Genomic DNA, 26,314 nt, shown 5'->3' with positions numbered 1-26,314 from the left:
ACACAACGTTTCGGTTGTGGAGCCTTCTTCAGGTGTCATTTCAGGGGGTGTCGTTGAAGGGTATCAACTCACCCAAAGAAGGCTCCACAGCCAAAACATGTTTCTTTTCTTCTCTTTTCAGCATGGAATAAACCTTAAAATGTTCCTTTGCAGCCTATGCATGCTGACACAGCTAGCTACTTGAACTGTTTCTTACATTTGGCTTCTATCCATTTTTGTAGAAAAAGAAAATGAAAAATGTATTATTAATTTATATATTCTCTACATAATGTGCAATTGAAGGTCCATGAAGCCCCCTGATCTTGATACATAACAGTCTTTGAACAGTAAATATAATCCAATGCCTGTTGACAGGGATTTGAAATTCAGACTTTTTTTTACACTTATTGAATGTGTAATTTAATGTTGTGCTGAGCGTGTTTTGGCCCTTAAGGAAAACCCATGTCTCTGCCAAGTATCGGAATATTTTGAAGTCTGTCTGAAGAGAAGAATTGTTTTGATAGCTGTCGTCCCGTCTCTCTGATTTGCTCTGCTGCCAAGCTGTATGCTAGGGTACTGTCATGCCAGCTGGAGGCTTATACAATCAAATTAGAACACCATGATCAGACAGGCTATATAAAAAATGGCTGACAGTGTTTGCCATCCCCCATGAATTATACACACATACAGTCATTGCCTCACCCTGTACCTTTCTTTCTCTGGACTCCGAGAATGTTTGTGACTGGCTTGGATGCGAATATATGTAATTGGTCCATGATCATATGGATTTGGCTTCAGGTTTCATCAGTATGGTCAGATGTATTTTCCACCCCTTCAACAAACACATTGACAGGCAGCAAGTGATCTTCCCAGTGTCTTTTTCTAGGGAAGACTTGTCAGGGATGCCTGTAGTACATCCACCTCTTCTGTTCGCCTTGTCTTTGGAAACTCTGGATCAGATTGTACATCAGTCCATTATTTCTGCCCCTCTTTCCATTAACAATCTACAGCATTGCATAATGCTCTCTACTAAAAATATTCTGTTATGTGTAGACAATTTCTTCTGATCCCTGCCTAATCAGCTTGCTATTTTTGATGATTCTGGTGCTCTATCATGGTGCATCATTAAATGGCTTAAGTCTGCATTAAATTGTACAATGGAAAATGCCAGTCTATATCTGACCATGCAACTGGTCAAATACTTAGGTTACTCTGGTATAGGGGTTTACTCTTTTTATATGAAATCACATTCAACTTTAATAACATTTTAAAACATGAAGATACTGACAGGAACAAAAAGACACAGTTTCTGAATTATTTTGCCTAAGTGAAAATGGATGTGCTTCCTCATTCTGGGCTTCATTACCCATATATTCTGGGGGTGCTCGATATCACTCAGCATCCTCATTAAATGTTATCATATAACTTGTCCCTTCAAAGCAACAGAAATAGCTCAGCACACAAGATGTTGGCATCGTGTCGAGAACTTCATTATCTGTCATGGTGGAGCCCTTCTCCAGATACATTTTCCAGTCCGTTTAGTGCCACAATCAAACTCAAGAAAAAACAGTGACTGTTGTTGGACGCTTGGTTCTCAGATGCAAATAAGTAATGCAAATTGTATCATGAGCTCCTTAGTCAACCACATGCTCCATGCTGTCTCCATGGATCTGAGCTGGCTTACTTCATCTAAAGAGGAGATGGGCTCTTAGCACAGGCAGGTGAGGGCCCAGCTGTTCCTGGTCAGGTGGGGATAATGACATCGATGTCAACAATATACTTTACACACAAAACAGATTCAAAGACCTTGGAAACAAACCGAAGAGATGGACCAATACAGTGGTTTTTCCATGGGTCCATGGGTTATAGTGAACACAAACCGAAGTGGAGGCTGCATGCTCAAGAAAGCCTCAGGCTTCTTGGACATTGGAAGCCTTTCTATGGCAAGGGTTATCTGTGCGGTCACAATGATTTACACAGTATCAGAGATGGAAGCGGCAACAGGCAGCTGGGGGCAAAGGAAATCTGCATGGGAGGTACATAAGAAACAGAATAAGAGAGCAAGAAAAAACACTACATCAAAGAAGAAAGTAATTACTGTAGATGTGTATATCTACAATATATGCCAAAAGTGTCAGGAAGAAAATGCAAAGGAATAGAAATCAGCATGTGAATGTGAATTTGGAAACATGGCTAACAGAGTGATGGTAACGAATGCCCCATTAGTGGATGCACAGCATTCCAAGGAGACAGGAAAGATGGAAGAGGTGGAGGTGTACGACTGCACATGAAAAAGGTCATTCAGGCACAGGAGCTTAAACTAAATGAAACCAGTGTCTCTGAATCTGCACGGGTCATTCAAAATCATTCAAGGGTTATTGTATTGGGAGAATTCTACAGACCACCAAATTCGTGTAATGAAGTATGTGTAAAAGAAGTGGTTATCATGGAAGATTTGAATTTTCTTCACATACATTGGGAAAACGTAACTAAGCATTTGGACGACACTGGGGAAAAACATAAAGCAGCAGCTAAAACTAAAATGCAAGATTTTAATAAAAAATATAATGTTCATGATTGCTTCCTTGCTTAGTTCCTTACTACAAAGAAAGGCTGTATTGGTCTATATTGGTTTCCAAACAATCAAGGCTGATGAAGAGGAGTGATCATCATATGGTTCACTTTGAAGTATACTTTGAAAATGTGCAGGTAGTGTCCAGAGAAATGAGACAGCTTTTAAGAGAAGAAGCTTAAAAAATGATATAGATATTGAATCAGTAGAAAATGCTTAACAATAGTTTAAAGATATTCTGCTTGAAGCACAGAATAGATAGGACCCAGTAAGTAAATAAATATCTACAAAGGGTTAATGCAGTAACTCAATAAATATGAAAGCAAGAAAATTAATAAAATAAATTATAAGCAACAATATCTCAGCTATGAGATTTTACAATTGTGCTGTACATTGCATTAATGAAACCTTATTTAGAACAAAAAGGAAATGACACAGGACAAGGTACTCAGCCATGATGTTGAAGCTGAAACCTTGGCTTGTTTCAAGATCCAACTACAGTATTGTTGGATGGCACCTGTTCTTGTTTGTGACATCTTCATCTTGGCACTGAAATTCCTATTTTAGGGATAGAGCATTGCATTCTTCTGAATGATCTGCACATCTTGCAGATAACACTTGCATTTACCTAATGCAGCGCAGCCCAAGTTATTTTAATTAATTAGCAAACCTTTGGAAGAGTGTAGATGTGACCCTGAGATGAGAAGAATGTTTTTCTTTCAAACAAAGTTGTTTTGATCTTTCTTGTTTTTCCTCCCCCTGTGACTAATTACCACTTTGTCATTAGAACAGCCCAGTTCATCAGTCCAGCTCTTCACAGCCTTTACCAAATCAGCACCTCATTTTATAGAATGAGTTGTTTGTGATACGCCTGCCAAAAATGTGAGGGAGACGAGGCAAACGAGTGATTAATGGCTACAAAGTGTACTTAGTTCTTTGTTCGAGAGAAATAAAAAGTATTTATCCTAATGGTTAGCAAGAAGTGATTTGAAATATCATGCTTAAATTGTTTCCTTTGAAAACAATGCTTATTTTAATTTGTTTTTGTAAAGATATTGACATTTGTAATGTTCATGTTTATAGATAGTTTATATATAGATATAACCCAGTTTTATTTATTAAACACAGTAGTTTCTGAGGTACTGTATGAGAGTCCTCAAGGGACAGGATCACAGGATTCTTGAATTTCTTACAGATATCACAGCAGTGTATGACATCAGACAAAACCTTTTCTAGACCTAGGAGACTATGTTAATAAATTTAACATGAACCACAGCAATGACGTAATCATAACTCAAGAGTAGGCACACTGACAGCATTACAGCTGCATTTGTTTAGACTTCACTTTTTGTTAACCGAGCATGTCTACAGATTCCTGGTTAGTTTGGTGCTTCAGTAGAAAGCCATGGGTAAAGACGTCCACTTAGCCTGTTTTGATACTCTGGTAAAGAGATACAGTACAAGGTGATATATTAAGTACTGCACTGTATACTGTACACTTATTTTGTCTCTCTTTCAACACAACTTAATGTAATACAACTTTAGTACTGTACTGTATGTCTATGCAGTTAATATTTGGGTTATCCCAGGTATTACATTTAACTACCTTTGTTTTATCAGTTATGGATTTTGTGTATTGATATTGCTGCTAATCTGAAGCTTTAATAGAATTTTAAATTCAGTGCTTTTATTTCACTGTAAACTAAACGTCAAATTTTACCAAATAAAATTAATCCACTAGTCAGTCAACTAGTCAAAGAGTCACCCGATCTGTAACTGGACATTACTTACTGTAAGACTGAGGTGGTGAATTCTTTGTCACACATTTCTGCCTCAGATACTAAATTTCATAGCAAACATTTTCTGTGCTTTTCATTTATTTTCTTCCCCAAATATTCAGTTGTAAGTATTCTGAAGTATTTATTATCTTCACATCTTACTAAAATGCTTAAAATGCCAAACAATTGTGTTTCTGGAGTGCATTTCTCTCCTGTAATGGGATCTGTCATATTTTGAAAGATTTCTAATCCAAAATGTTATCACATTGTTGTTCTGATTACTAGAAATGAATAGGAGCTGATTTTGAACCGTGTTCTAACAACACTTACTGACAGGAGTAAAGAAGACCTGAGTGACCTGAACATTTAAAGACAGACACGGTCTGGTTTCCTAAAAGCAGGCTGTGCAAAGAGAATGTACATTCTCAAATGTGTGTTTTTCATTCCTAGGACATTCAGCTTCTATAACATCTATAGAATTAGATGTGTTTCAATAAGTAAAGACACTTCAGTTGATTATATCCATAGCTTTCTTTCTTGAGATCAATTTCTGTTGCATGAAGTGAGATTACTAACTGCATTTTTTTTTCTGTTACACTGTGCAATGGAGGAAAAATATCAGATGGGTGTCTCAAATGCTCACCTAAGACCATGAAACATACAGGCTGAATGTATATATTGCTTTATCCCAACAGATTTCATATTCAGGTGAAAATGTTTTATATGCGCGGTAACATGTCACTCTCGACCACAAGGATGATGATCTTTATTGTATGTCTCAATGTTAATAAAGATGTGAAGGTATCTGGACTGTCATGGCTTTGACTTCAACCTAAGGAATTCTTTACTAGAGGAAAAACAGAAACTGGGAACAAGCTTTGCGTCTTTACTTGTAGAAATAAAAAGCTGCTGGCTACAGTTTTACAGGTTGCTTTTAGAGGTGGTCTGTACGGTGAAGAAACTGACCCTGAAGACCCTTGTGTTCGGGAGAGGAGTTATGCATGTACTGTATGCAAAATGGCAGGAGGATTAACTGAATGGATGAGCTGCACACTATTTGACAGTGAAAGTGCTTCCATTCCACCTCAACAAAGTACAGACAGCAAGGCAGCCAAAATATTTGTTTGCTGGAGCTGAGTGTCTCTTGATTATCCTCTCTCTACCTTTGAGCATGGGGTTCACAGTAATGATGCTGCCAGGAGAGATGTTGACAGGGTTATGTCTGATTCTCAGAGGCTCCCATTTTTACTTTGACAATGTGTTGCGAGATCTTAAACATCCAAGGAGTAGCGAATGTGTCTCACCTTTGCCTGTCCTGATGATTCTTTAAATCCCTTTGATGTTTACTTTCAATGAAGCTGGAAACTTTTTTTTCTTTGTAAAATGATATATATATATATTTGCTTACATCAGTATTTTTCACTCACTGCGGTGGATCCAAAGAAGCCACGAAAAATGTTTGCTTCCTGAATGCTTTTCTAAGTAGTATTGACCATGAGTTACAGTATATGGAGCAGATGGGTAAACAATGTTCTTGAGATGACCTGGGTGACAAGCAGTTCTGCACTCCATAGGCTTTTCACAGTATGAATTGTGCCAGTAAATGCGCTGGCATTTTTCTTTGTCTACGTTCTTCAGCATCCATTGGAATAGTCACTTCAACTCTTTCAAGTAAACTTTTGAGTGTGTGTACTACCTCTGTTATGATACATCAGCTGTAAAATTGTTGTTTTTAGAAGCATTATGCCTCCAAAAAGCGTCTCCTTACACAGTTTAGGTTGAAATTGTAGTAGACAAAGTGAGATACCTTTTAGGACCCTGGTCTGTGGACTTTAAAATTAAATAGAAAGCAGCTATAAAATGTTTATCAGAGTTAGAATTACTGTACTTTGTTTTTTTGTTCTTTTTTCCCTTGTCTTGTCTTCTTCACATTTATAAGAAGTAGCATTTGGTATTTAGCCAGGCTTACACTAAGGTATATCTTGGCCATGTTTATGTTCCTTGTCAAATTTATTCACTCTGTTCGACAGCATGCAAGTTATTCATCCTAACATCTGGTTTTTAATAGCAGATGAAACCTGCATTTTTTTATACCTAGTAAGTGCAGGGTAAGGTAACCATACTGCCAGTGTATATGCAAGGATGAAAATTTTTGTCCTTTCTAATTAGATGATCTTTTTTTTCTTTATTTACTTTATCTGCAACTAAAAGAAAACACCATAGTTTTACTAGCTTCCTGACATTACCTTTTCTATACCAGTTAGTAACTGTAAGGTACAGTGATTACTCTCTGGAATTCGCTAGAAAAAATAAATACACAAAAAAAATCTTAAACATGCCCGATCTTTAAACGTACTTACAGTATATATATCAAGCTGAGAGCCACAGAATCTACGGTACAGTATCTTTGAACAGATGCAAGTCCTATATATACACTGTTCACTTTGCTACATTTGTAAAACCTGTGTTGAGGGGTGTCATTATTCTCTATTTGTTTTATAAATATTTGGCATTTAGACAAAAAAAGGCATGTTTTCATACACAAAATATTTAAATTTCACTTTCTGCTAATTAGAACAAGTATGTTTTTCAGTACATTTTTTTTCTGTAGTCAACTTGAGAAGCTTTTGTTAGTCAAATTAATTTAAGAAATATGACTTAAATAGTGCAGTAGTGTCTTTTCCACAATAATGTACTAACAAGAAGCAGGATACTACATTACTGGTTTTTGTGAAGGGGAAATTTGGGTGTTGAACAGAGTACTTTTCTGAGACAGGAAAGTTTCCTTCCATGTCTGGAGTGATGTCACAGTTGATAGGTGAAAGGCTGAGAGCTGAAGGTGTTACTGTTCCTTGTTGGTCTCCAATGGCCACCTTTGCCTGAGCAGAAGGTAATTAAGAGGCTTTTTTCAAATATAATGCTTGTTGTTTCTGGCAACCAACTTAATACTTGTAAATGTTAACACATAAAAATTTCATCGGTTTCTAATACTGTTTAACAGCCTTGCACTTGGATCTAAAAGCTGGAGTGGAAAAAGTGGTAAGGTGCCTGAGAACAGTGCGTTTGTTTGTCTCTTCCTGAGTGGACAATTGTAGGTGAATGTGCATGTATACTATGGATTTCATGGATCGGGTGCTTTACACTACTAACCTTGATTTCTTCCCAGCTCACATTTGAATCAAACAGTACCTCAGATGTCCTGCTAATTAACTCACTCTCTTTCTTTTATCTTAATGCTGACATTATCTGGCTTATAACATTTCAACCAATAGGATGATGAGGAGGGGATATGGGCATAACTGTCTCCATGAACCAAAGCTCCAGTTTTGTTCTGAGGGGTGAGAGCTTCCATTTACTTCTCTTTTTTTTCTCCTAATGTCTGTGACTGATTATTTTTAATGAAGCTATATTTCCACTCGTGCATCAGAAACTCAGGTAGGCTAGCATTATCCACTTGGGATTAATTTGTGTAAACCAGCAAGGGTGATTAAAATGTTACTGCAAAAGACCAGCCTTCTCTGAAATGCATTGAACCTGAGTTCGCTTTGGGTTATAACCTGATGTTCTCATGCCTGTGGAAATGAGCTGCAATAATAATGAATGTATGGTTTGTTGTTTTGGTCGCATGTGTTTCTCCTGCAAGTTTGTACAAATGTGTGTTTTGCGGAATGTCTTGTTGAGTTATTGACATGTCTGCATGCTCCCATTTGTGTTGTAGATATTTGCTAAGTGACCATACAGAGGATACGTTCCATTTTAGAACCTTAAAGGATCACATAATAAAGACCTCCAATATAATATTACTTTCACTTACTGATCAGAGTCCCAAAAGATTTAATCTGATATAGGCGTTTTCCACACAAAGTTGTTCTGCAGGTCAATTGTAAACAGTTCATCGAAGATAAACATGTGCCTTGAGGTGAAACTTGCTAGCTCTTCCTTAAAGTACCAAATACATCATACGAAGTGGCCTTGTGACCTCTAATGCTGACAGACACAACCAATCTAATTATACAGCTGTTTAGAAAAATATACCTGTTCATTAAAGAAAACAAGCCGATATCCACATGCTTCTCTAATGTTTGGTGAACAACTGAACGTTACATCATGTGACAAATTCGATCCTCATGGGAAAACAAGTGTATTTTGGCCCTAAAGTGACAGGCACATGCCTTTTGATTTACATTTTTCTTTAATTGCTATCCAGCAACTTTCAGGAGAACCGCTGAAGCATGTTAGATTAACAGTGTATTGGCAGGTTTATATAAGCCCTTTTACATTCTACATTATTGGGGATGACTAATGGTACTGTAGTTGATGTTAAAATATTCAAAAGCTCAAGGCTTATCCCAGTATGTTATTTTTGCTGCTGCATGTGTTACGAAAGATACTGCAAAGTAATTGCATTCCCATGCTTTGTTTTTATTCAGAAAACTAAAACCTTTTTCACTTAAGTTTTGGTGGGTGGGAATAGTTAATTATAATACACATCTGCTTAGTCATAAACCTTTTGAGCACAGCATAAAATCAAAAACACTAGTAATAAAAATTAATTTCCTTATGCACCTCTTACACTTAAAACTCCTTGCAAAGCATTATTATTTGGTAAGCACTGAACAAAGTTATTTTTGCAGTCTGTTATTTTGCATTTTATTTATATTATTATTGCAACAATAAATTGAGGAACACCAGTGTAGAGAGTTTCAGTAATGAAAGTCTCTTCTGCCAATTTACTGCAGCATAATGAGATCATATGGAAAAATCACCTTATCACAGTATATGGCCAGTTTTCCTTTTTGTCTCTTAAGATGTCTCTTAAGTTTTTCTTCCACGTGCCATCTTGACTTCCTAATTTAAAACGATGTAATATTCACCAGAGTAAAATTGACAAAGATCTCATTTGGTTATTTTGTTTCGAGCAGTTTTTTTTTCTTGCTAGCAGCAACTTCTCATCATTTTTTGTGTGTTCATGTAATTTACAAGACGATTACTGCAAAAAAAAATCTACATGCACCATCTCAAAAATCAGTCATGAATGTTATATGGGTTCATGGAAAACTGAACCCTAACTGGTTCCTCAAAGTGGCTTCTATCCCATTTTGCTCCATTGGCTTTATAATATGATAATCTCACAGCATTTAACTGAACATGCCGATGTGTAGCAATTTCTTTATCTGTTGAAACATCTATCCAGTGGTATTATTTTGTATATATTATATGTGAAAGTGGCTAAATTCATTATCCATTTTACTGAGCGAACACATGGAAGACATAAAATGGTGTGTTATTACTTAGGTGCAATAAGACTGCCTAATCTCAGCTTCCTGTCTTTTAGTAAATCGCCCTTAATATGAAAAAACATAGATGACAAAACTTGATAGACTGAGGATTTGGTGCTCCATGTGAGAGTTTAATCGAGTTCTGTTTTGACAGTTTGATGTTTTTTGCTTGCGGAGTAATTGGTATGTTCTGTGAAATTGGAGATTTCGTGCAGAGTGTGGTTTCGAAAACAGGGTTTAATCTGCGTGCTGTACAAACACAGGGGTTCTCATCTGATTGTTGAATTCCTTTCCTATGTCTCTGGGTGTTGATTACCAACTTTTGTTTACCTCTCTGGCTTCAGGAACTCTGTCTAATGAAATAAGAATGTTATTCAGGGGTAAAACCCTTTTGGAAACATTATGCGTTCATCCTACCGTGAAAATATTTGTGTGTATAACATATAAGAGTCCCCTATGCTTGAACAGAATTATTTATGGAAGCTCTTTGAAGACTCTTGGTGGATATTGTAGCCTTCATATATAATGCTTTTGAAAGAAAAAAAAAACAGACCAGTAATTTCCTTTTATTATCGTACACATACGTTTATAAGTAGTTGAGACAGCTCATAGGAGAAGAAGTGAGCCATGCACAATAACACCAATGAAAACCTGCTCTGTTCAGACAAACTGATTTCGCTGTTAATGCCACAAGGGAGGTTGTTTTATGAGTGAAATGTGTGACTGTCGCTTCCAAGACGTTCAGACTTTATCTCCATAAGGAAAAATTTACCAGTCATGGCCTCCTAATAACCCCCCTCTCTGAACTGGCTTCATCACTCTGCTCTCCTCCCCACTGAGAGCTGGTGTGTGGAGAGCGTTCTGGTGCGTTCTTTGGTGGTGGTGGAGGGGATCCCCATTACTTGTAAAGAGCCTTGAGTGGAGCATCCAGAAAAGCGCTATATAAGTGTAAGGAATTATAATTACGATAAGGATGTTTATAATCAAATGGGTATATAGTGGCGAGAGGGGTTGTACAGTATACACCCCTTCCCCCTCATCCCCAGTTTCTCCATCCACAGTTTAGCATATAGTCAGTGTCACGCCAAGCCTACCCCGAGAGGCATTCTGGAAACTTCTAAAACATTTTCGGGAGCTCAGAGCTTCTCAGACCTTCTCAGTTCAAAATTTTTAGTCCGTTGCATCTCTCCTGCTCCCGTCACGTGCATTCTGATGATGACAGCACTCAGCAACTGTAAACATACAGTACGTGCCTCGTGTTAATTTTTATAACCTTTGTAATAGAAAACCGGCCAGTACTGAAAAAAACTCTGAAGCAGGCATGGCTGTCTTAACATTTTGTCCTGCCCGCAACTATCTTTGAACTAGCGTTCAGAATGGTCAGCCCTTCAGTTATCCTTCATTTTGTCTGTCAATCTAAATGCTACTTAGAGGCTTTGCAGACTTATTGCAGCTTACATACATAATAGTGTCTTGTTATCTCTTTTTTGAGGCATTAGACGAGTTGAAGTGGTGATGCTGTCACTTTAAAATGGGAGACACATAAAAAGTTTAAAGTCTCCTGTTAAAGTCTTATTGACGCCGGCCTTAAATAGATGTCCTACAAGCTGCAATTTTCTTCCTTTGTTCCTCGTAATGTTTAGTTAGAAAGCCCAGGTGATCACAGCCAGAGGAACAGTTAGCAGGCTGAAACCAGGAAGGTGCAGGCCTGTATGCAATAGCAACTGTTCTTTTCTAAGGAAAATTCGTCACCCTCTAAAACAATGCACACATCTAGAAAACTAGAGCATATTGCAGACAAGTTTTTGCCATAGAAATGGTAACTCAGCTGCCTCAGATAGGCAGTAAAGGCAAGGCTCCTTGGCTCACATTGTAAATAAAAGTTTTCAGACAGGCCACACAGACAAGGTGAAGTTTATATTCAAACCCAGGTATATTGTTCTTGGTGTGGTTCAGTTTATTATTGTTCTTGGTGCAGCGTCCTATACTAGAATAAGCTTTGGCCTTGTTAATTTATTCATCAATCAGCCAAGCACCGAAACGTTTTTTTTTTTACATTTTTGGATTGTTGTTGATGAAACAAGATTTTCAGAGCCAGAAAAATGTTAAAAGAGAGAATTCGCTTTCCTTTCATCTGCCCTGTATCAATAAAGACCAAGAAAAGTGTCATATCGCCTGCCCCCATGCAGGATAGTGTGTAGCAGAGATCTCTGCATCTTTCTTTAAGTCGACTGCAGGCATTCTTGATGTACTGCCGATGTGTAAAACTGCACATCGGGGTTGTGGTATCAATGGGTGTGATCAGGAATGAAGGAGTCAGGACTTGGTAATGCAGCAGCAGCAGCAAACAGAAACTGAATTGTGGCTTTCCAAAAACATTACGTGTCTGATTGCCTGTCAGCTTGCACACTTTGTGCTGATTGCTGTTAAAAAAAGATTTGGGGATTTCTCTCATTTTCTGACATTTTCCAGTGCTACAGTTGTTTGTATTTTCTTCTTTTGCTCTTAATTTATTACAAAAATATTAATGCAGAATTTGGATGAAGAAGCGGGGGTTGTGGTAAAACATACTGTGATTAAGTTCTTATACTGTGCTAACATTTCATATTTAAAACCAGTCACCACTGCCTGTAATGTAGCGGTTATCTAACTACAGCATTTTAAAAAAGCTCTGAAAACAATGACAGTAGTGTTTATTTTCTGTGTCAAGTCTGTGTTTGTTTAAGGCTTTATCTTTGTCCTTGTGTGCTTACATTACAGGGAAAAAATAACTTTCTCTTTATGCAGAATGGTTATGAGACGATGAGTGCTTCCAGAGTTCTCGTAACAAAAGGATTATTTCTCCTGTGAATACTAACTAAATTTATACAATTTGTTCAATGGGAATTTACTTAGTTATGACTAGAACTTCACAGATACAAATTTTATTTCATGATTAAAAAAAAACTGAACTCGATCCTTTGGGTTTCTTAAAGTCTTCAAGATAAGCAAAAAGTAAACTGTTCAAATCAATTATTTGTTTTTCTTCTTGGAGAGAAATCTGTCATTGAAAAACCATGAAGTGTGCATGTACAGTATATGAAATATAAACTGTGCTAATTAGTTTGATTTATTTTAGATGATTTATTAGTTCAAAGTGCTTAGGAGTGGAGTTCCTCAAAGTATAAACATAAATAACAACATAAAAACATTTTTTTTTATCATTTTCACTGCACCAGTTTTTCTTTTGTTCATTTTACTGCAGTCACTACTTAACCTAGATCCATATTTGTGCATCTGTAGTCTTCTAAACTCCTGTTGGTACAAGTAAGGTATTAAAAGAATTGTGCTGATAGTAAAAAAGTGGGATTAAATAAGTGCTTAGCTGTACCATGTGCTGCTAAAAACTATAAGGCATTTCCCACAGTGGTTTTCGCACCTGGTGTGGAATGAGGTCTCTGACGTTCGAAGCATTGACAGATGCTCCACAAATTCATGCTAACCTGTGTATGGGATTAATTAAAAAAAATGGACACTGACAAGTTTGAACTATCAGAGGAGCAAAACAAGATGCAAGACCTCAACACAACAGGTGCTGACACCCCCATAGTGGTCTGTCTTGTCACTTGTGTTTTCTTTTTTTTTTTTAAGTGGAACACAAGCAATCTTCCTTTTAACTTCCAAAACTCATATTGATACATTACCAGCTAAGTCAGGTCTAGACATGACTTCCTTTATCACGACACATCTTGTTTTGCATACACCTCTAGGCGTACATGGGTTCAAATTTGGGTACTGCCCATCTTGAGCAATGGTGATGTGCTTTACAGAGTGACCTGTAAAAAGATGTCTTATATCTGCCATAAGATTTATCAGTGGTGCTCCCTATCCCACTTGCCAGCGTGACCTTCATTCTCTGATTGAAGGCTTCATTACTCATACATACATTTACAGATCTTCAGTCAGGAAAACCCCTTCATTTCTTCATAACGTGTTACAGTGTTCTGAACCATCCTGCCGTTTTAGACGTAGCACTTCTATCAAACTGAACCTCCCAAGAACAACTAGAACAACTGCCCTCTGATCTTGGGCAGAGGTCTTTTTAATTTGCTGCATGAAAATGATTGTTCCCCTCTGACACGTGTGCTTTCTAATGCTCATGCGTTCTGTCGCCTCCTGTATCCTCCTTTATTTGTTTTCTACTGCTTGTTCTCGTCTTCTTTTCAAAGCTTAATTTTCTGCACAGAAACAGCATGGCGTTCTTCACCATGTCGTCATTGCAAAGCAGAATGTTCTTGACTGACTGATCCGCTTAAATAAAGTACTGATGTTATTGCTGATTTTCACAGCATCGCCATTATCATGGCTAATATGCTGCTATTTGAGCCTCCTTTTTGGGTTGTATTGTGGAGAGCCTCTGGCTGTCCCCCATCCCTGCTCCTTGGTGAGGTGTCAGTGCTGTCAGTCACCAGCCTTTCAAGCAAGTGGCCAGGCATACTGCTTGCCCCAAGGGGTGTAGCTTTTATTATTGGCCACTTCTGGGTTTCCTGTTAAACAGGCCTTTTGGAATTGCTACACCTGTAGGTCTTTAATGTCACAAACCACAGAACCTACCCTGAGGCTAATAGGCAGTCTTCATCCATTAATCAGACATCCAAGCAGTGTTGACACTCAACGAAGACAGAGCAGGGCCTAATCTTTTGGATAGGGCTGACTGGTTTTTTACCTTGCCGGCTGTATGAGAGTGCCGTCTCTTCCAAATCATGATGGGTGACTGAGTCATTTCTGTTTTGATTTTTCTGATTTGTTTTATTTATAGCAGGCCCTACATACAGCATTTTCCATTTGGGGGTTTTACTTACAGTAGGTGTCAAAATGTCTTAGGGCAGAGGTGTTCCGTAGTGAGAAAAATTGTGATTTCGGACATAAGGGGAAAAATATAAATCTGGGAACTCTGGATAATATCACTGCAAAGACATCGCCTTCCCATCCTTCTCAAGGGTACTTCTCCCACCACGCTGTGCTTCAGATAGCACTGCGTGTGCTGCCTGTAACACAATCCAGGTACGTAAGCAGTTTGGAATCAGAAATACAAACCACAGTGCTTGTTGTCCAATTCATAATATAATCACAGTCATTCTCTGGGTCCTGTGTTGGGAAAATAATCCCTCACACTTCACATATAAAAACTGGTTCTTTCAGCCTCTGTATTCAGAATGTGCATTTACAGCCTTTGAAAGGTATTTGTGTCAGGAGTATCATTTTACATCTGCCTTAGATATCTGTCATCTTAATTGTCAAAACAGAAAAAATTGTCTACAATTGTAGAAAAAGTGTGCAGTTTAATCTAGTTCTTTTTTCAAATGGGGTCATTGCTGACTTTCAATAGTGCTGGATGTATTATATTTTCAGACCTTTAGGGGATAAATGTCCATGAGTTACCACTGACAGCTGTATGGCACTTCTTTAACCTAATATGTTGTCCTCAAAGTCCTATTCCAGTGGCTTTTCTGTAAAAAGAGCTAATTATTTTTAATTGGTATTAATATAGTGAACAGAAAAACACATTTGCAGAAATTAATCATGTTTATTGCATGATAATACCATCGCCCTATATTATTCATACATTTTTACTTTATTTGTGTTTAGTGGTCTGGCACAAAATTCATTAAAAGGGTGTTACTCTGTAGAAAATGTCTTTTGCATTTTGATGTCTAGAAAAAAACTAGTTAAAAAACTGAAAAGTAAGAAAAAAAATAATTAAAGACACAGGAAACATTGTTTTCCCCAGACAGTTCTGTGGCCCCAGCAAACAACACAAGCATTACAAAGTTACAACAGCCAATAAGCGAAGTGCTCTCTAAAATTACAATCACTTACAAGGTAAAGAAAACAAATTAAAGAATGCTATCTCATGGAATAACCAATACTGCATCTAAATGGATTTAGTCTGTCTAAATATTTTGAACAGCAAAAATTTACAACATAGCTGATGTATTTGCCAAATTTAAGATCAGAGACCATTGTATTTTAGAGCGTCTGATTGGTTTCAATTTTTAAGAGAGAGCTTTGTGTGACGACAATGTAAGATGTCATTGCCTTAATTAGTAGTATCTTATCATTGCCAGCCTTCATCTGTATTCTCGATCTGAGCGAAGAGCTACACTTTGATGTAGCAAATCCACAATAACCTAAATGCTTACTCTTAATCAATGATTATACCAAATCTGGAACCTTTAGAAGAACTTTCTTACGTTTACACATTGTTTACACGTTGTTCCTGTCAGAAGATATTTTCTTCAATTTGCTTCCTCAGTTTTTAACTCTTTAACTCTTGGATAGTTATAGGTTCGCAAGTAAGCCTTACACACGCCTTGCATATATAAGAAATCTAAACCATTCATCTTCTATGCGAATTCGTTTATTTATTATTAGATCATTTATTAGTTCAAACGTTGAGCGATGGAATTTTGCTTTTTTTTAAAATGCGTCCGTTCTTGTTCCTCAAGCACATTGGTGATAGTGGGTAAGAGTGTGCTTAAAATAAACATTTTCGGGAAAAAAGTCTTTACCCGGGGATTGCTCGGAATATTCTTTTCTTTTTCTGTCTACTTTACTTTCAGTCCACGACCCCTCCCCAGCCTCCCCCCTCCCCGATGAGTTACGAGCGTCTTTTATATTTGAAGTGTGGTTGAAGGGTTCTCTGCACCGTCTTTTATCTGTCCTTTCAAAAAGCCACACTTGTAAGACTGCATTCAGCAGCGGATTAGTCCTCCAAATAACTTGGTTCATCTTACCTAGCTGCTGCCAAATAGACCCTTTCTTGTGCAGTCTGTTCTATACTTTGGGAAGGTTGTAATTTAGAATTATTCGTAGCATTACCTTTTCATCCCCCTCGTACAGTACATCTCATAGAAACTGAAATTCAGTGTACTGTAGATCTTCATGGCCTATTTAGATCAGTCTTCAGCAGAGAGGTCTAAGCTGAGCTAGTGTACGGCACGTCACCAGTGCAGAAAATGACAGGATTATACCATAACCCTGGGGCATTGAAAAGGCTGAACGTGGTTCCCCCTTTTCACATCTTTAACTTTAAAATGAGAAACAGTGTGTTTTCGGTAACGGTAACCCTGGATTCCGTTCGCGTTGTGTTTTGTACAACAGTGCATGTTTCAACTAGATCTGAATAGGCCATCGTTGAGTGGTTTCCCAGAAGCTATGTTGACAGTCTTAAATGTGAGGTTACATTTTTTGGATATCCTTTGTGACAATTCAGCAAAGCTATGGTTCAGGCAGGAAGCTCATTTCCTGGTTTTACAACACTCCCTGCCAATTAACTCCCCTTTCCCAATACACCTGAGATAAAGAAATGACACTCGGTTACTGATTAATGATTTAACGCCTCCTAATGCATGGCAAAGAAGGATAATTAAAGCCAACACTAGTAAACTATAGTGCTGAGTGTTTTACATCTGACATCTCCTCCCTAGACTCCACTTGCTCTTCTGACTCTGTCAGCCTGAGAGTGGCAGTACGGTATACTGCCCCCATACCCAGAGACTGCCAGGAGTGTTGCTCAGGGCAAGCGTATGGTACCTTGCAAGACAGGCCCTAAAGGCCCGTCTGGCAGCGCAACCAATTATGCAATAAATACTTTGTGCTCACAAGAACCTTGTTTTTTTCTGACTGAAATAACTGGCATAACAGGATGTAAACAGATGCCGGAACTATTAAAAAACATGTTATTCAGGAAAGTTAAATAGTTATATGGTGAGCTTGATTCCGATATATAAAAGAAATGTGAAAGAGAAGAATAACACTAGCAAGCTAAAAAAATCGTGCTTGTTCACACCTGAACATTAATTTAGCGGTTCCATAGGCATAGGCTGCTTTAGACAGGAAATATAATAACGTGGTTTTCAATTTTGTGTGCCATCTGTCAAATAATGTATTATTTATCTGCTCACTTTTAAAAACATTATTTTGTACAAAGTCCGTAGATTAGAAACCCGCTTCCCTTTGCATTGGCCGCCTTCATCACTACAGAAGTGCAGCAGACAGCCAATGGTGTTGAAACATGACTTCAGTTTTCCTGAATGGAAGTTTTTTTCTGGGATGAAAAAAGTTAAGGCTTAAACATTGCTGGCGAACGTCACAGCATGAGTAATTTACAATGTAATTTCTTTGACTGCCCAAATTAAATGTCTGAAAAACTGATGACTTTAAAGCTTATAATTTCACAATAGCATTTTAAAGGGTTTGTAATGTGGGGAAACAGTGATTCATCTTAAGAAGCTGCTCCTGTTGTGTTGTTATTATTTTGCTGTTCTGTTTGCCATGATGGGAGAGGATATTTGCACCACATCTGTTGGTAGGATAAAAAGAAACCTGGAATTAGCAATTAAAGTGAGCTGGAGTCAAATGTTCACTGTGATGCAATAACATTTTGTAGCACACTGTAATCTGACCATGAAAGAAGCTTAAGGGTTCTTTTGCGTTGTATCAAATTATATAGCATCATATACCTATGTTCCTTTGGTGGGGATTTCAGCTTTTAAAAATCTTAGAAGAGTTGAGGATGGGGAAGGAATAAGCTAAACATATCCAGATAACTGCGAAAAAGCCACCCTTCTCCATCTACTGGAGTTTCACACTCGTTTTAATCGTGTGGATTAATACTGCCTGCCATATTTTTGTATTGCACAGTGCTGTTGCCTGAAATCAAAGCGTGATTTCAGAGTGATCTGGCCTGATGATGTTCACTTATTGACTCAGGTGACCACTTTGATGATGATGTCCTATCATCAACAAGCTAGAATATTTTTTTCCCTGCCTGTCGAGATGTAAGTATTTTATTTTTTATAAGTAGAAATCTGAGAGCAGTATTTTAACTACAAGGATCATCCTGTCTTCTAATAACCGATTATGTAGGTGGTTTAATCTTACAGTATAAGTGGACACTCAACCGACAGCTTCTCATATGGATGGATTAGGCTCCCATTGTGGGCATTTTTATCATACTGATTCATTCCCCTGTAAGAATGCTGGCTTTAAAATATTTCAGAAATGATGCCAAATGGCTTGTCAAGATTACATCTTGCATGTGAAATTCAGCTAATATTATGTTACAGCACAGCCCGACGTTATTTAATTGGTAAAGTTCAAACAGATCCCCCAGAAAAGCTGGTCTTAATAAAACTGGATATGTTGATACCAGAATGTGCCCTTCTGGTTACCACTATATTGTATACACTAGCATAAAAGTAATGTACTGGAAGGAATTTCATTCTTCGTTTATGTGATATGGATTGTATGTATGCCTTGGAAAGCGCTAGGGGGATGCCACGTTTTGTCAGAATGTGCTTTTGCAGCATTTTGCAAAAATACAAAGAATTGCAAAAAGCTTAGATACGCCTAGGTGAAGTAGTTAGGTCAATTGGTTAAACCAGGATTTAAATCCTAAATCTCTCGGCTTGTCTAAAGAGATCCCTGGATAGTCCTGTCGACTTCATCACTCTTCTTTTCTGTCTAAATCCCTCCCTCCACTGTCCCCTTGCGGGGTCTAAAAGATCCTTCTGGTTTGTTCTTAAATCGAAATGCTCCATCACAGTCCAAGTCCAGGTTTTTCACTGTGCTGTGTTTTGCTTTTGATGCAGAAAAGTACCTGTTCCTCAAAGTCAATGCTGTATTTTTATCTAAACTGGTGAGAGGAGGCAAAGGGGCAATTTCCCTATGCTGGGGAAGAGGAGAGCTCTTCCTCACTAGTTTTCCTCTAGACTAGGATTTGGTAACTGGGATTGGGGGCAGACGTGCTATCTAAACTGGATGGGCTAGGCTCACCCATGACACTTGACCTTTGTTTCCGTTTGGCGTCATGGTGGACAATTAATTATTTGCTGACTGATTAATCAAGTCTCAGCCTCAGTGAAGTTGGCTGGGGTACTGGACTAAACCCACTTCCATGTCATATTTTTATAGTTATGGGCATACATTCTGAACTTTGAAGATAAATTCATTTGTACATTTCTTCCCTGGGTTTGACAAAGATCTCATGCCCCAGCATAGTTAACCTGGTCTTAATAAACTAAGGGTTGCAAGAAAATGTACAGACGGCATGCTTTGCCTAACATACTTAAAACAAACACACAATCCGTATTAGGTCACCCAGTTCAAATGAATAGTAACCAAGATAGAATAAGACGTTTCTGGTTCTTCTCATGTCTCCACTCAATGTATATAAATGACAACAAAATAAACATCCATGTCTATGAAGTAAACACAGAGAGCATCAGGTTACCCATGAAAAAAACTTAATTTTAATGGATAAAGTATTTGTGTAATTTGTTTACATGGAATTATAACACTTTAATGGGAAAATGACTGAAAGCACTACAGAGCACCTGAATTCAATTTCAGTCATAGGGGATCTAAAAGATCACTTACAATTACTGCTCACTTCAGGTTTTCTTCCTCTTGAAAAGAATTGGAAGGAATAATACAGAGACCACACAGCAAAGCATTCTTCACATTGCAATTATATAGGAAATCTCTGAATTGTACTGCTCTTTGACCAGACAAAGAGGACAAGAGGGGAATCACCTGTGGATGAATTATTTCACAATCACACCCATATTAAAATGGGTGTTAAAAAGAATGTGATACTGTGGTACACTCCAAGTTCTCTTGTCCCCGAGACACAGATACAGTCTACTGACTTATTGTGCAAGCGAAGGAAGTCTTCTGTGCACTATACGTATCAAACATGTTTGAGCTAAAAAGGCTGAGCTGGATACTTTAAAAAAATGGGCGAATATTACACAACTGCAATATTGTAGGGCACCCTTTAGTACATCAAAGTCAGTGTATACTGTCTGCTGAGAAAATGACTCCCTTAGACTACAGGCCCTACCCATTCATAAAAAACCTCTTAGAAATTATAGTGCTTTAAAAATAAAAATACAACAGTGAGAAGATTTCGTTCTTCAAAGTGCACATTGAGACAAAAACAACGTATTAGAAGGTATAAACAGTGCATTAGAAGGTATAATTATTTTTTTGGTCCAGCAATTTTTTTTTAAATCTTTTTTCTAATCTTTATAAAGCGTTCCTTACTGTGGGAAACACCTTGACAGACCCATTCCTGGTAATGGTTTGGATGGGTAATACTGTCTTTAATTGTCAAGAAGTGCATTTGCACTCTCTGATCCCTTGTCATTACATGTTACACTGGATGTTAGCTTCATTTCAGACAGGGTCCAAAACATTAAATCAGCCATTTGCAATCAGACAAGCTCAGCGAGCCTAAATCACACTCTTCTGTTTTAAATCTAGAAGGAATGAGCATAATGGTTTGATTTTCCTCATCTGAGGGCAGCTGAATTTAAAATTCCTCTTTAAAATTGAACAAACCACAAAGTACAGCCATTAAGCCAAAAAAGGAAACATTTTCCCCCTGCTTGAGCTTTTTTTGTACACTAGCAATACAAAGCTAATACATTTTACACATTGAGAGTAGATGCTGGGGAAAAAGGTTATCCACCCATATGTCTTGCAGCTTGAAAGCAATTGTTTCACAGCATTTCTGTGGAACAAATTAGCTATAAGCCAGAGAACAAGCCTTGAACATATGGTTTGTTTGTTTTGTTTGTTTATAATTACATGTTACCAAAGCTGTTTTACTCTGTTCACTTCCCATAAAAGGGCAATGCACATTATTAGCACATTACAACATATGATGTTGGTTTGCCATTAGGTTTTTAATGTATGTGTTTGAACACGTTTTAGTTAATAGCGATAACCTTTAGAATAATTGTTAACTATCACTTTTAAATGGGCCTGGTTAATGATTACATCATGACATGGAATGCAAATAAAGTAATAATGCTTATGAGGTAAAAGGTGGCTTTTTAGACATTACAATTGTGATTTTCTGTGTGAAATATGGAAAGAAAAGTTACGTTGCATTATTTTGTGACCAGTGAATGCCATTATTATTATTATTAATAATAATAATAATAATAATAATAATAATAATAATAATAATAATAATAATAATAATCAATTGCCTTAGAACAATTGTTGTGCAAGTGTTTGTTCCATTCTGAAAAGATCAAAAACCAAGTTCTTTGCTTTCTGAGAGGATTGAAATCTCTAGAATTCTAGTGACTCAGAATTGCATTGCAGAATCACACAAACTTTTTTGTTTTGCATTCTTCGTTGAATTCCTTGTTACAACCCAAACCGAGAACTGCTTAAGAAAAGAAGCCCCACACCAACTCTGAATTTTCTTTCGGTGATGTTGTCTTCATACCCTTTCTCTCATACCATTCCGTAGTTGATTTTTACTGTAAGTCTGAATCATAGAGCACTCTAAATTAAAATGGGAAACAGGTTTGTGTAAAAAACAGATTATTTCTACTTGTTTAGCAGCTACTTTGTTCTTGATTAGCTGCCCTCTTCATAGGTTTTTTTTAACCTTAGTAAAGAAACAAGATTAAGGGGTTTCTATGAGACTCTAAACTGTAGGGGACAGGTGAGATGAAATCCTCTACCTTTGGCTGTAAATATTCCTGTTATCCAATGAACATTATGTAATTGGAAAGCCAGTTTCCTTCCATAATCTGACAAGAAAAGAAGCAACAAAAATAAACCCCTTAACATGCTTAAAAGCAAGAAGTCCTGCATAATGATTGCATCTAAAAAAGGACTCTTAGAAAGAGTATCGTCTATCTGTAGAGCAGGCAGGCAGAACAATTTTGGCTCCGGCAAAGTTGGGTAATTCATTTTAGAAGTCATCTGCAGGTAGGAAAAAGGATTCTCTCTGCAGACCCACATTGCATGCCCCTTGATGTCCGTGTCTGTTTATCATGCCAGTGTCATCTTCCCCCTGCTTTCTTTTGCATATCTTTTTGTTTCTGGGAAAAAAAAAAACACTCGTGGAGATGTGTGCAAAGCCTACAGCTGCACTTCTTTGATCAGAAATACGGGTGTGTACCAATGTGTTATAGGAGCTGCAGCATAAATCAGTTAAGATTAACATCTGCTCCTTTGTGTGAAAGCATTCAAACTCCAATATCCTAAACAGCTTTGAAATTGTACCGTTTTTTACGGAAAAGAGTCTGAATCACATTATGCATGCATTGTTTAATTGTAATTAGCTTTAGATGGGTTCGAAAATGACGGGTACAAGGGCGTATTTCATAACCAGTTGGTAGAAATAAATGGCTGTAGTCCCATCTTGCAATCGTGTAGTCCCCGAAGCAATGCCATCTCAGACCATCAAAGGCTGGCAGAAGAAGCATTGCAATCTTCTAATGTTTTGGTTATTGTAAAGGCATCTTAGGTGCATGCACACATTCTTTATCATACTGGAAATATTCAAAACTGTCTGACTTGAATCCTAAAGCCCAAATGTCGGTTCAAGTACAGTAACTAACAGATATACTTTAACTAGGATCCCCCATGGGGCACCAACCTTCAAGACGTGCTACTGAAGTATGGGCATTATTCTGCAAGAGTTTTCTTTTGCTCTCCATTCAGGCACTATGAATGGAATGGAATACGAAGGAATAAGTCTCCGCTGAACCTTGTTTCCATCCAGGGTGAGGATATAGAGGGGGTGCAGTCCTACAAGTACTTAGGGGTACACCTGGATGATAAGCTGGTGTGGTCTGTTAACACTGACACCCTGCACAAGAAAGATCAGAGGCGACTCTATTTTCTTAGGAGGCTCAGGTCCTCTGGTGTGTGTAGAACACTGATACACATCTTTTAGGAATCAGTGGTGGCAGCGGCCATCTTCTACACTGTTGTGTGCTGGGGCAGCAGCACCATGACGAGATGCAACTAGGCTCAATAAACTCATCAAGAAGGCTGGCTCTGTGCTGGGGATGAGCCTTGACCACATGGAGGTGGTGGCTGAGAGGAGAATGCTGACCAAGCTCACAGCCATCATGAACAACGCCTCTCATCCGTTTCATGGGACTGTTACTGGGCAGCGGAGCACTTTTAGCAACAGACTGCTCCAGCTACGGTGTTCAAGGGAACGTTTCCGCAGGTCCTTTCTCCCGGCGGCTGTCAGGGTGTATAACGCTGCCCTAGGCTAGGACTGTTAGCCCTTCATTTGCTCGTCTATGGACAGCATGTTGCACCATTGTACTTTTTTGGACACTCAATCTGTATATACCTATGCACATTTTGCACATATTTTATTGTTTTTAGAGTGAGTTTGAGCATATTTTGCACACACCTAGGTATTTATTTCATATTTATTTTGTATTACTGTACAGATTTTAATTTTTCGTCTATTCTGATTTCTGTTTTTGCTTGTCTTGGGCTGGACTGCTGTAACACATCAATTTCCCTTCGGGATCAATAAAGTCTTATCTATCTACTATAGAGCATACAGCATTTCAACTGAGGAGTCGCTTAGCAGTTGTGCACATCAGGAGGAATATCTACTTCTCATTTTCTACAGGAGGTACAGAAGTGATTCCTGGACACCTAAGCTAATAATAGAATTGCTGATTCCAGACTGGGTCAGCTCCCTGAGATAATGTAGCATGAAAGACTCTATATACTGTTAATATATGGGTTATTATACATAATTAAAAAGCTTGTGTGAGATATTTGGAAAACTACTTCCCGATCCCAGTCAACACATGAGTGCAGCAGGCCTGCCCATCTAGCACATGGTGTAAAAGGCGGGAACTGTTATTTCAGCTCAGAACATGTGTTGTTTGCTAAGGGTTTGATGTCAAGCAGCGAAATCATGTTTCAGCTTTGTGTTGACAATCTAGTATTCAGTATAACTCTTGACTGTTTTCATTTTCTGCTGTTTTGATATTCCGTAACTCTCTTCAGAATTTACAGATCTGCAGAAAACCATAAAATCTTAAAACAGCTTCCTCCTTGGGGACGTTTGGCTAATGACGGCATTATATGATATTTTTCTCACACACAGATCATGCATGACTGTAATTTCAATCTCACTTTTACCTTAAAAATAGTATTTTTAAGGGTCTATTCGTATAATGCTAATTATATTAGTATTGAAATAAAAAAGCTAACTTTTGAGTAGTGACACACTATGCAAAAAATCCTTATCCTTAAAAAAGTGAATATGAATTTGGTAAAAGGCATTATGAAGGTGTGATTTGCCTAAAACATGTAATGAAGATGTTAAAGATACAGTATCTTCTGCTACTTTTTTTCATTTTTAAATAGAAAATCGAAGAGCTTTGTTTTTCATTTTTTTCATAGCATATTTGTTTCTTTTCCCGATGTCCTCCAGTAAATTTGCAGATCTGGCCAAACCCTTGACAGGAAGTCACAGATGTTTTGTATGATTCTCTTTAGCTTTTTTTTTCCGTCTTGTTTTATGTACTGCTAATTTAATTAGATGGTTCCTGTTCTGCGAATGTTTCTTTAAGTGAGCCATGATGTGGACCTTGTAAAAGACTCCATCTGATGTTGATAACGCTACCACGGTGAATCTGTGCTGTGATAAATATAGTGTTTGGGAAATTTAATTAGGCCTGTCATGCACAGACATTGACATTCTCTTCCACCTGGCATTTCACCTTGGAAATATGCATACCTCAGCCCTCTGGTCCCAGTTTGCTTAGATTGGAAAGGAGGTGGTTTGACAGAGAGTCAGGGGGAAAGGCTTTAGGGATTTTAGCAGTAGATTGAGGGTGGAGAGCTGTGGAGGTCAGTGGATTGTATCTGAGCTGCCTTTACCTGTCAAGACACTGTCAGGTCCTGCCACTAAGCCATTTCTAAATGAAGCTGTTTCTCACGCTTGACCGCCTCTGACTTTTTAAGTCCTTTCAGTTACAGTTTTAGTGCCCCTGAGTGGCTTATCCACACAGATCTACAGCAGGTCATTTACTCGGATCCTGTTTGGGTTGTCGGTGCCCTAGTGTCTTATTTTGAACACTTCTCCGCAGCTTAGTCAAATGATATAGGCTTTTGTGGTGTGCCGGATCAATCTTTTGTCCTTTTAGAAATGGGTCTAGCATATGTATCAAAGGGAGGCATAAAGAAGGGACAGTCCTATTGTAATAATTCAGTCGGAGCTTTTGCCTTTAATGAAGCATATGATCGATTATGTGATTGAAAATATATGTAAACCTCTTAACACTTAACACTTCACCTGCCATTCTGATTTCGGAAGGCACGAACAATAAGCTCTTCTTGAGCTCTTCTCCAGGTACAGCGCTGGAGCTGTCTCGCTGGGTCAGTATAGTCAGCGCTCTGCAGTGTTTTTATGGCCTGAAGGAAAGAGTGCTTTGATGTGAATGCTCTCTTTCCTAGTGTCACAAAAGGCCTGATTGTACAATAATTCCACTTATCAATCAGTTGTACAGCACATCCCTAAGGAATGGCACTGAGCCCAGAAGATAGCGTCTGATTGTTCTTTCTACAGAAAGGAATACGAACTGATTGAGGAAGATGTAAGAGGTTTCTGGCAGTAAATTACAATTGTTGAGCAATTGTGTGACAGAGACAAAAACAAACAGATTTGATCAAAAAACCTTCTCATGAACAGGATTAGAAAGAACACGAAGGTTCCTCAGGAAACAAAAGGGCAGTAATTTTCTCAGGCTGAATAAGATCACCGGAGGAGAGAAGCATTGGGTTGCAGAACCGTGACAGGGGCTTGGATCATGTCTTGGTAATTCCCAAATATCAAAAAGACGCCAGCTCTTCCTCTTTTCCCTGTT

General features: G+C 38.0%; 1 protein-coding gene across 13 annotated transcripts in view; it reads left to right on the top strand.

Annotated features, from left to right (window-relative positions):
- LOC148662150 (ERC protein 2) overlaps positions 1 to 26,314 on the top strand; it is a 314,579-nt gene that overhangs the window by 247,641 nt on the left and 40,624 nt on the right. The window contains exon 21 of one of the 13 annotated variants that reach the window (XM_088636996.1): positions 7,602 to 7,667. The exons of the other annotated variants lie outside the window; for them this stretch is intronic. Within the exon in view, the coding sequence (XP_088493122.1) occupies positions 7,602 to 7,628 (27 nt within the window). The 3' untranslated portion in view covers positions 7,629 to 7,667. The remainder of the gene's footprint in view (positions 1 to 7,601; positions 7,668 to 26,314) is intronic. 13 annotated transcript variants of the gene reach the window in all.

The sequence above is a fragment of the Lepisosteus platostomus genome, chromosome 6, assembly GCF_059453375.1.
Source record: "Lepisosteus platostomus isolate fLepPlt1 chromosome 6, fLepPlt1.hap1, whole genome shotgun sequence".
NCBI lineage: Eukaryota > Metazoa > Chordata > Actinopteri > Semionotiformes > Lepisosteidae > Lepisosteus > Lepisosteus platostomus.
This window is presented reverse-complemented; position numbering and strand designations above follow the sequence as displayed.